General features: G+C 44.8%; 1 protein-coding gene across 12 annotated transcripts in view; it reads right to left on the bottom strand.

Moving 5' to 3' along the window:
• Positions 1-3,955: 3,955 nt before the first annotated feature.
• The window catches only part of NEO1 (neogenin 1), a 186,144-nt gene continuing 178,567 nt past the window's right edge, over positions 3,956-11,532 (bottom strand). For 5 of the 12 annotated variants that reach the window (XM_061349925.1, XM_061349928.1, XM_061349926.1 and 2 more), the window contains 4 exons: positions 8,625-8,783; positions 7,103-7,357; positions 6,648-6,784; positions 3,956-4,809 (listed from right to left, as the gene is read on the bottom strand). In XM_061349925.1, the coding sequence (XP_061205909.1) occupies positions 4,684-4,809; positions 6,648-6,784; positions 7,103-7,357; positions 8,625-8,783 (677 nt within the window). In that variant the 3' untranslated portion in view covers positions 3,956-4,683. Of the gene's footprint in view, positions 4,810-6,643; positions 6,785-7,102; positions 7,358-8,624; positions 8,784-11,532 lie in introns of all 12 variants that reach the window. The other 7 variants (XM_061349927.1, XM_061349936.1, XM_061349930.1 and 4 more) reach the window with 4 other exon arrangements.

Raw genomic sequence — 11,532 nt, 5'->3', positions numbered from 1 at the left:
CTATTCCACATTGGCTTTCCTTTTCCAAACCTGATGGTCCTGCTTCTGTCAGCCCTGCACATTTCCTTGCTGAGATGATTGTCCCTTTGACTTCCAGGGTGTCCATCAAACTGGGGAGCTGGCAAGCTTTTTTCGAGGCAGGGATGTTGCTGTGCCTGCTTATGAATGGTTTTAGCGTCACACCGCAGCTCGGCATGTGTCTTAAGAGTATCGCAGTATCCATACAGAACACAGGATGCGTTCTCTTCGAGGAGGGTAGAAGAAGGGTGTAGGCAGGTTTGCTGAGCAGCTTTGTTCAGCAGCAAGTCACCGCTGCCCTCTAGTGTCCTGTGGAAGGGAACAGTACCCAGCAGGTACCGCTTCTACCTGGCTCAAAATGGGCTGCTTGATAAAACCGGTGCTTTTTTCATCGGGCTCTATGTGCAAAGCAAGCAGCACAGCACATGAGCGAACCTAGCAAGGAATGCTCACTTTTAAAGCTAGAGGTATCCCAGACTGGTTTGGGTTGAAGGGACCTTAAAGCTCATCCAGCTCCAACCCCTGCCACAGGCAGGGACCCCTTCCACTGGAGCAGCTTGCTCCAAGCCCCTGTGTCCAACCTGGCCTTGAACACTGCCAGGGATGGGGCAGCCACAGCTTCTCTGGGCACCCTGTGCCAGCGCCTCAGCACCCTCACAGGGAAGAGCTTCTGCCTAAGAGCTCAGCTCAGTCTCCCCTCGGGCAGGTTCAAGCCATTCCCCTTGGCCTGTCCCTACAGGCCCTTGTCCCAAGCCCCTCTCCAGGTTTCCTGCAGCCCCTTCAGGCACTGGAGCTGCTCCAAGGCTCCCTAAGGAGCCTTCTCTTCTCCAGGCTGAACCAGCCGAGCTCCTTAGAGGGCAGGGTTGTTTTTTTTATCTATATCCACTTTGCCTGTCCACATCTCAGATGTGCCTTGTGACACTCCCACCATAACGACTGATGTCTTTGTTCCCTATTTCTGCTCTCCTATACACATACACATGCACACACCCCACCAGTGCTGGCATGGCTGAGAAGTCATGTCCAGCTTCAGGATCATGGCGTCCCTCTGGACTTCCAGGCTCCAGCTCCCAGCCGAGACCTCAGTGTGGCTGCACAATTTAATGAGTAAACAGGAAGATCTGACAGCAAAATAGTGAGGGGGTAAACCAGTGCAGTAGCTCCTATTCCTGTGTGCAGGGCTCAGGGTGAGGAATGGTCTGATGCTGCCATGAACATGGGATGCAAGTAACAGGGGAGAGTGGCTGATGGTCAGTGTGAGGCTCTCATAGTGAAAGGAAGAGTCTGGAGTTAGTTTGAGGACATCAATTACTGCACTTTATGGACACAAAGTGCTATACTCTAAGAATTCCAGTAGTGGTTTTCTGTGATTTACTGGTTTACTGAGGCTATTAAAGGCACTCTGCCTATTTAAACCCCTTTTATTCTAATGCTTGGTTTTAGAAGGTGATACTTCTGCTGTTGAGCTTTAAAACGAAGGGGAGTTAGCCAGAAAGCTGCTACATGCTCAGTGTCTGCCCAAAGATGGGGCAGGAGGGAATTGTTCTCTCTCTGAAGGACACAACCTACTAAAGCACAAGGAAAAAGGGACAATAAAATTCCAAAGCTGGTCCCCACAGATGAAGGAAAAAACGTACAGGAATCATTAAAAAGAGAACAAACTCTCCAAGCAGACCAGAATGGGATTGGATTAAAAAAAGTGTATTGGACGGCCAATACAAAATCATAAACATGAAGGTATTAAAAAAAAGAAGCCATCGAGTATACAGCAAATACTACAGGAAAGCAAAGAAATGGTACAGAAAGGCAGACATCTACAGCAGTCCTCCAAACAGTCTACATGAGAATCAGAAAACAATATACAGGTTTGGTTTGTTTCCCCCCAGATGGCTGAGGGAAGCTGTCACTTACCAGCTTGACTATGACACTACAAGGATACACAATGTCCCGAATTGAAAATTACAAGGTATGTAAGAAAACGTAGCATTAAAATGTGAAAAAGTGCAATACAGATTGTACACTGAACTGAATGGTGGTTTTTTTTTCCTTTTTTTTTTTTTTGTTTAACCTTAAAAAACCAACTTTGAACAGTTGTTTTAGCATTAAAAATATTCCCCCTCCCCAAATTCAATGACAATATTAACATTCATGGTGTTATACAGAAGGAATATTCACAAAGACCCACCAGCTAAGAACACTGTATGTAGGATGGCATTTCTTTGGGTATAGGTTAAAAATAGGCAAAGGAAAACATTCCCCCTTCCCCCCCCCCCTTCCTTTCAGGACAAGGTGTGGATTTTAGTATTTAAATACATAATCTATAGCTTATTTTGACCCAAATTGTATTGATTAGAAGTTCCAATCATCATTTAACCCATGGTGCTCTGATTCGTTTCCTTTCCTTCCCACTCAGTAAGGAAACCCAGCAAATGGCCTAGAAGTGATGCCACAAGGAGTCCAGGAACAGAAAGGATGTAAAAGTACAACCCAAGCCCTGCTGCTCTCTGGGAGGATTCCTCAGCTCTCCCTTCTGCTGACAGCGACTATGAAAACAGGCCCAGAGCTTTAGTCAGGTGGATGAAAGGACATAAATGAAGCAAAGTTCTTGGGTTTTAAATTTAAGCAGATGACAGCATTTCCTCTTCCTGCTCTAACAGGTCCAGACATCCAGCAGAGATGCTGTGGACTACAGCAGCAGCACCTCTCGCCTGCAATGCTTGTTACCTGCGTGTCCCAGCTCCCACATCTGACTGCTCAGGACAGTCAGTAAGTTCTGAGCTTCCTTTCAGGTTAAAAGTGAAATGGCACACAAGTTCCTGAGGCAGCTGAGTGCATTTTCTTTTTTACATAAAATCATAGATTAGATTAGTTTGGATTGGAAGGGACCTTCAAAGCTCATCCAGTTCCAACCCTGCAATAAGCAGGGACACCTTCCATTAGAGCAGCTTGCTCAGAACCACATGCAGCCTGGCCTTGAATGTCTGCCAGGATGGGGCAGCCACAGCTTCTCTGGGCAACCTGGTACAAACTGCCCAGAGGTAACTTCTTGGGTTGCAAGGGACCTCAAAGCTCAGCCAGCTGCAACCCCTGCCACGGGCAGGGACCCCTTCCACTAGAGCAGCTTGATCCAAGCCCCTGTGTCCAACCTGGCCTTGTTAAAATGACTAAAATACAGTCCCTTTTCAAGCCAGGGAGAAAGAAAACCCCCTTTTCCTCCCCTCACACAGGAGTTCCCTTGTATCTTCCCTTCCTTTCCAGACAGCTATTTGCCCAGCACCCCAGCCACTATCACTGGTTTTCATCTCACCTGGTTTCAGAAGTGTAAAAATAATACATTTTTGCCTTGCTTCTGTCTCTGAGGAATCCTTAAGGAAGGGCTCTTGTTTAAATGGCCTGGGCCAGAACTTCAACTGAGTGGCACTGGGAACATCTGTAGTGTTCTCAGAAGTACAGTACGGTATAATGCTGATGCGAACAGGTCCCCACAGCCCAAACCTAAGCACTGCCAGTGAGGAGCTGCTGCCTCCCTGCTCAGTGAGCTCCATCTGCACTTCAGAGCTTCATGAGGTGAACTGTCCACTACCACCAACAAAACAGAGCCAAAGCAAGCTGTAGTGTCATCCGAACACAAGGATTTACCTTACTTTACAGGAGGAATCAGGATTTTTAACGTTTCCCAACAAGACTCTCACTGCAAGTCAGTAACCAGTATGCTGAAGGTCCAAGGAAGGACGTTACAAAAGATGCTATCATTTTCTTCAGTCTTTCGGGTCCATGGAGAAAGACAGGAAATCAGCAATAATGAAACCTCCCACTGGATCCCCTCCCCTTCCCCAGCTACTTTTCCCCCACTCAAAATATTGAAACGGCACAAAAAGCGACAAACAAGCCTTTTAAATTACATTTCAATTCAAACAGAGCGGGAATCTCACAGTGATGAGAGGAGAAAGTCAGGCTTTTAATAATTATAATATAAAAATAATAAAAAAAGCTTACAAAGAGCAGTGCAGCATCCCAAAAGGCCATGGATTAACTGCCAGAAGGGGACGTCAGAATACGCAGGGTAAAAAACGAAACAGAACAACCCACACTGGCAATGAATTTCCATACACAATAGAACAAGCAGTCAAACTTCAGTCTAGGCTGTGGAAAACAACAGTTTCTCCTTTTTCTTCTTCTTCTTTTTTTTTATTACAATATTTTTTTTTCCTTTTTATAAAAAAAGTTAAAATAAAAACACAAATAAAATTGTACATAAATGCCAATGTCCAACACTGAAAAGGCAGGGCAATCACACCACTGAGACAAAACCTGACCAGAAATAAAACAACCCTCAAGTCCACTTTCTTTCCTTTAGTCTGGATGCTGGAGCTGAGCCTGCTGCATCCCACCCTGCACGGTCTCAGCAGGTCACTGGAATTCAACTTGGCAAAGACTTCATTGCAGGACGATGACAAGAAGGGTCATCTCTTTTTGACCAGCTGTAGCCCAAACGCTGGTTGGTTCCCGTTTCCATGTGCTGTCCCTCATTCTGGTTTTCCTTTGTTTTTATTTTTTTTCCTTTTTTTTTTTTTTCTCTTTTTTTCCTCTGTACAATTCCTTGTGTTCCAAGGCTGAGTCCCAAGACTTGTGACACTGTCTGGAGTCATGTCCCGGCGAGGGCGGTCATGCTGTAGTGATGGCATTAAGGTCCTTCATAAGTCCTTCCAGGTGGGCCATCTCTTTGGTCAGCTCATCCGGTTCATAGTTCTGTGGGAGACAGAAAGAGTGACTGAGAGGGTAACCTCTTGTCTTTGAAGAGGGACAGAGCGAAGTAACAAGAAACAGCCAGTGATTCTGGAGCAGATTGTGACCCTGACACATGAATAAGCAGAAGCAGATTTATTGACAGCTACAGGAATTAGTAACTTGAAACAAGTCTCTGTTTTAAGCACAGATCTCTTTGCAGCAGTGATTCATAGTTTCACTGACTTTTAAGGCTGTGACCATCTTATCTGCTTTCCTTGTATCAATTCCTGCTTTGAGATAACAGCTTCCTTTGAACCAAAGTAGGTATTTTAGAAACATCTTCCCAGCTTACTTGGAAAAAAGGTCAAAGGAGAACTGCTCTGAGAATCATTTTGCTTTGCTAAAATCCTGCTCCACTTTTAGCCTCAACTCTGTAGTTGCAGCTATACTGAACAGCTATCATCATTACCAGTTGGACTTGATCACCTCAAAGGTCTTTTCCAACCTACACCTATCTATGACTCTATTCTGCCATCACTGAATGGATGCAGATAGATACCATGAACTGATTCATCTCAAAACCTTTCCTAAGCTGACCAAGTCTTGCCCAGTACCGTGTGGTTTTCAAGCCCTTACATTCTTGGAGCCTTTCTCCAAACCCTCTTTGCTCTCTCAGCACCACTTCCACAGGAGGCATCCAGGCTGCTCATGGTATTCCAATACCAGCTCTGCTAATGCCAGATCAGAACCTGCTTCATAGTTTCTGCTCTATAGGTTTGAAGGCCATTATTAGACCTTATGGCTAGAGTCTAATATTCAGGCTGCTGCCCAGCTGCCTGCAGACTGTACTTATTAATGAAGAAATTTATTAATGGCCATATCTAAGTATTACAGATTTGATGAGTAAACTAACAAGTATGGTTTTGGTACCAACTGAAGAAAAAGAATAAAGTAGGAATGACAACAAGACAGAAGGGAAAAAGTGCACGAAGTCAAGGCTACATACAGAAAAGAAAAGCAACAGGGGGACAAAAGGAAAGGGCAATAGGGAAACAAGAAATAGTAACAATGATCAGCATTTCCTGTGGCAGTAATGCAGTATTTTTTTTGGCTTGCAATTTGAAAGGAAAACATGCTCAACACATCTCCTTTTCTTAAAAGCTGCTTCCAAAGAAGCTCAGCAACTGGATGCATTTCCCCCCAAAATCAGAACACTCCTATATGAGTATCTAAACCCAGATGTGGGGTGAGGGCTCATCACCCCGAGGTTGAGGCTCATTTTGGCACTAATGCAAACTCTTCCAGCTGCAGTGACACTATGGCTGCTCTGCAGCAGGGCAGCAACCTGCAGGTGCAGGACTTTAATAGGATCCAGGCACAGTATGCTAGCAAACCCAAGCGAAATGACTGACATCTCAAAGCCAGCATGAACACATCATCTTCAGCTGTAGAGAGAGCAAAAGGCACTGTTGGAGGCCTTCAGGTCTGCAGACAAAGATGCTTTTTACATCAAGCAGCAGGCAAAACCAAGACATGTAGGGCACTATAGCTCCAGTATGGAAGCCCAAGTCATAAACCAAAGCTCCCTTAAGCGCTGAGTACTATGAAGAATGCAAAGACTAGGTACTGTGTAACTAGGAATGAAGGTATGCTCTTAAACTTTCAGATTTAGAAAGGACTTGAAAACTGAAGTGCTTATTCTCTGAATTTACTGCCTTGTGTACAAAGTATCTGCACTATGTTTTTGGATATGGGTTAACCAGCACTTGGTGGAAGTCAGAAGACTTTGACAGTCTCAGTGCAGACATCACTAAAGCTTCCAAGTGTCACCTAAAGAGAGATTCACCACAGTTTGATCAGCACTGCCAAATCAAGGCCCTGGCAGTGTTAAGAGTACCTACGCTTTCTGAGTCCTCAAGCATCCTGGTGGTCTCCTGCACATCAGGGGCACTGGGAACTACCACGGGCATAGGAGGTCGAGTTCTTCCTAAAGTCCCAATCGATGCAGTCTTCACCGAGTGAACTGGATGGGCAGGAGCTTAAAATAAAGTGTTACACAGTTATACCACAGTTATACCAGATAATGAATTGCTTTGCCTGTGCAGAAAGCTCTTGAAAGTAGGAGAATAAAAAGGATTCTATTAGAGGAAAATAAGCACTTCAAATTACGGAGTGTCGAGTTTGATATTTTGTCTCGTTTATTGATGTACATAAAAGGGCCTTGAAAGACAAAATTCACTCCAGCCTCTGACGTATTTCCTCTGATGCCCAACTCTCCCCCTCACCCTGTAGGAGCTTCTCTTCTTTCCTTAAAACCCCTTTTTCTCTTGTGTCTTGCCTGCTGTTCCCTGCTCACCTTGCTGCGTTAGCAGGGGCGTGCTGGGCAGCGCAGGGTCGTACGTGGAACCAGCAGGTGGAACGGCTGGCACTGCAAAGCTCTTCAGTGGGTGGGACGGACGCACATGGGCCGTGGGCAGGTTCTGAGCCGAGTCCTCCTCTTGTGCATTAGCCAGGTAGGACCCTGTGGTGCTTTCCAGGTCCTGGTGGTCAGCACAGGTCTGGGATGAAGAAGCCGGCATGGTGTCTGTGCTGGGCGTGTTCCGAACAGATTCTACAACACACACAACATGGACAGGTTTCTTTTCTTTAACAGAAATATCCTCTGTGGGCAGATGAAACCAGGAGAGTCTGCAAGTACTTTTTCCAAGGTCACTGCTAGAAGCTAAGCAGTGAATTCAGATTCACCATCTGTGTAGCAAATGACACCAATTCTGTGTAACTGCTCTGTTCTGAGGTGAACAACAATGACTGTCTAATAACAGAATAAGCTTGAGGACTGAATGATTCCATGGGTGTAATATCAAATCAAGATTTACACTGAAACAGCTACACAGAGTAAGACCTTGAATAAACAGCATGAAACACAGATCTTACTTTACCCTAGAGTATTTCACAGGATTGGCCTTCTTAAACAGGTATACATAATGTGTGCTGACAAGTCACTGTTCCTGAGATAGACTTGAAATCCCTTTACTTACTGAAAACCCTTTACTTGCTACCTTTGTTTGATTGTTTTCATCAGGCTCCACTCTGCTGAATCTACTGATCTGAGAAAACAGTGAGATGGTGTCTTGAATTGAGGGACCACATGCAGGGAACAATGTGGACTGTGAGAGCTGCCACTTCAGGAGTACAAAGAGAGCAAGGGAAACCTCCAACTTACCATCTGCCTGGGTACTTGCAGCCTCCTGAATTGCTTCCATAAGGAAACAAGTTGGCTGTGGCACCTGAGTTAAAAATGTAGCCTTAAACTAGAGAAGCTCAGAATTCACTTCATCTCATGATGTTACTTAGGTGCAACTTAGAAGTACCCTTGCACTGGAGACATTACAAGAACTACAGCAAATGGCTGGGCTTCAGGCCTGAAAATCCTGCATGGGAATCACCACAATTCTCTGCGTGCTTCAGGAAGATCAATCAAAGTCAGCTCTCAGCAGCAAAGGCTGGATTTTTGTCCTCTCTTGGTTTTACATGGAACTAATTAGGATAAAAGTTGTTGTTTTATGTAGATCAAATCAGACTTAATCTGATGTTTCAGACTCCATGCTGTAAGCTCTAGAATAAGGAATCTTCCTATTTGAAGCTGTATATAAAACATTAAGCTTCCTTTTCCAAGGACATCATCACCTATCACAACATCTGATTTACACCACAAACTGTTCACAGAAAACCCTGTCAGGGGTTTGGTCTGCACTTAAAGCCATCCCTCTGCCCCTCAGGGCACACCACAACACAGACCAGCCAAGTGAAGTGTCAGGCTTTGATTTCCACTCATTGTTCCATTACAAGCAAAATCTATCTGCTCATTAATGTCTCACCTGTGGAATTGGCCCTGTCTGAATGGGACATGGATGTGCCAATCGGCCACGGGTTGAGCTGGTGATGGAGATAGCTGCGAGTTGGAGAAGCGAGGCTGCCGGAGTGGAAATGATGGTGAGGGTTATCGAGTGAATGGATGGGATGAGCACTAATCACAGCTGTGAATGAATACAAGACAGAGAAATGCTTAACATACAGACAAGCATGCACATGTACTGAAACACACCACATCCCTCCCATCCCCACCAAGCCACTGAACAGGGGAGGCAGGCTGACAGTGAGTAAATCTCAGCAGGTTCACAGACACACCAAGATGACCTGTTTCAATCCCAGTCTTCCAGCACTTCAGCTCCCTTCCTACCAAACCACATAATGGCAGCAGCTCTGCATTCCAAGACAGAATCTGGAGGAAAACCGGCTCCTGTGAAAAGCCACATCCCCAGGAAGTTCACCCTGCCACCTAAGCCAGCTTAACCTGCTGGTGGGCTTTGCCAGTAACTCACTGGGTTATCAGTCCTATGTCACATGTATCGTTACAGGTCAACTTATACCACCTGCTCCTAATGAAGATTGTGATGAGCTGTTTTGAGGAAAAGTCCACACGAAGAGCTAAAATGTGGTGTGATAAGAAAAAAAACAGCCCTTTGCTTCTTAATATCCTTCCAGATTTTTGTATTCCAGTTGTCAAAGGAGGAGCTAACCAGGCACACACTGTTACTGCGAATTACACTAAAACTGAACACAGTAAATTACCATAATTTAGGATTTAAGAGGTAAAAAACTATGCTTGAATAGTGGGAGGCAAAAAAAATCCATAGGAAGGCATCTGCAGGCAGTCTTTTAACACACAAAATGGTCCTCCTGCCTTCTGCTTGCTGAGAAAGGCCCTCACATACCAGAGAGTTTTCTGTGGAGCTTCTGCAAAAAGGCATCTACAGACATTACATCGACGTTTTTACTTACTATAAAATAGAAACCTACAGCTGGAAGCCCTCAGAGCTTTTCTGCAAACAGGATAAAAGAATCAAACAAAGTTACAAACTCAATCTTAAGCCCTCAGGCACCAGAAGACCTTACACATCCTTCCTGACATTCAGTGCATCATGCTAACCTGTCACAGCAAGCCAGCTATGTCTGCTTCTGGTTTGTTCCTTCTGGACAAGGCAAGATCTAATAAAGAGGGGGAAAACAGAGCAGTTTTCCAAGCAAAGGCAACAGGGCTGGTACCACAGTGAGAAATCAAAGCTGGGGTTTTGCTGCAAGGAATAAGTAATACACACAACTCGATCTGCAGCATTATCACATCAGCTTGAGTACAAGCAAAAGGTAAAACTGCAATATACCACCTCCCTAAACTATCTATCACCACTCTATCACCTCTGTCAACTGTGTATCTTTTCACCCTAGGTGGGCCTGATCATGGACGATGCTGAGTATCTTTCTCACTGAATAACGCAGTACCAGGAGTACTTTGCTACGCTGTTTCCATGGAGCACTTGGCACCTTTCAGCACCAGCTCCTATATGGGTTTATCTGATGCTCTGTGTATCCAGTGCTGCATCCCTTTGAGAGAAGAAACACTTAGAGGAGTGCAAGGTAAGACTTACTGCAGTCTGAACTTGTTATGGGGTCACAAAAGCCTGAATTCAACATGTTTCAGCACCTGGCATAGGACAAGAAACCACCAGAATGCAATAGCTGCAATGCCCTTTGTTAGATACCCAGATTTGACAGAAGACAAGCTTTTAAGAAACGACTTAGAGTATACAGATTATCAGTGTAAAAGTGCATCCTCCACTCCTTCCTCACACATGTAAAGCCAGGAGGAAACAAGGAACATCACTACTTATTTTAAAACTAGGAAAAAAAAAAACCCTACTCTTGTAAAAAGGTTGGAAAATAAGGAAACAGTCACAGATTCACAAAGTGGGCTAATCAGGTCATTGGGACACTTGAGAAGAGGCCCCATAAACCAAGTGCTCACTTAGGTAAATAAAGCAAAAATAAAGCTGAAACACGCTGGACTGGTGTGAAATCATTCCACTTAACACAAAGGTCAGGGTAGCAATCACCTGGCTACAGGGCTGACCATGACCATGGTGCTCAGGGAAGTCTAAGCTCAGACTAGATAAGCACACAGTGATTCTGCCCCCATGATTTTGTCTCTGCATATTAACTTGGGTGCATTTTACCTGGGTTCTCCTGTCAGGGTTCCCAGCTGTTTGAAGGTTTAACCAAGTCTTTTTCCATCTCAGAGTCATCATGGGAAAAGTAGATGCATTGTTTGACTCTAAGAATTAAAATCTATTTCTACTGCCTCAACAATATTTCAGTTCAGCACTTTTGCTCAAGTCATCATTAAGCGATAAGGAAACGCAGAGAGAAGAAGTAAAACCCCAGATATCCTCCTCATTTAAGAGTATGCTCTGCCAGACTCACAACATCTCAGCGTCTATCAGTGCTCTAGCCATGTTCTAATCAATTTGGTAACAGACACATCATGGAGCAAAGCTAAAGTACATATTGCAGGCTTTTGGTAGCCTTTCCAAGAGATGAGCACGTTACTCCTCCATAGAATAAATCACAGAATGAATCACAGAGGGTTTGGGTTGTTCCAACCCCCTGCCACAGGCAGGGACACCTTCCACTAGAGCAGGTTGCTTCAAGACCCATCCAACCTGGCCCTGAACACTGCCAGAGCCGTTCCCTCTGCTTGGCAATTTAGGGAACTAGCTCCCAAGCAGGGATGTCTTGCACTGAAACACACAGTGATCTATCCAATTCTCTCTTCCTAATTCACTGCTTCAGCATCATTTCTGAAGCTGGTCCTGAGCCACTGTGAGAAGATAGATTCTCAGAGGATAGATTCAGACAGAGAACAGTAAGCAGGAGATTCTCCAGGTATCC

This window comes from Neopsephotus bourkii, unplaced genomic scaffold, assembly GCF_033783945.1.
Source record: "Neopsephotus bourkii isolate Nb327-2 ecotype Australia unplaced genomic scaffold, CSIRO-AGI_Nbou_v1 NB_463, whole genome shotgun sequence".
Lineage (NCBI taxonomy): Eukaryota > Metazoa > Chordata > Aves > Psittaciformes > Psittacidae > Neopsephotus > Neopsephotus bourkii.
The sequence above is the reverse complement of the archived record's forward strand: the minus strand, read 5'-3'. Positions and strand labels throughout refer to the sequence as shown.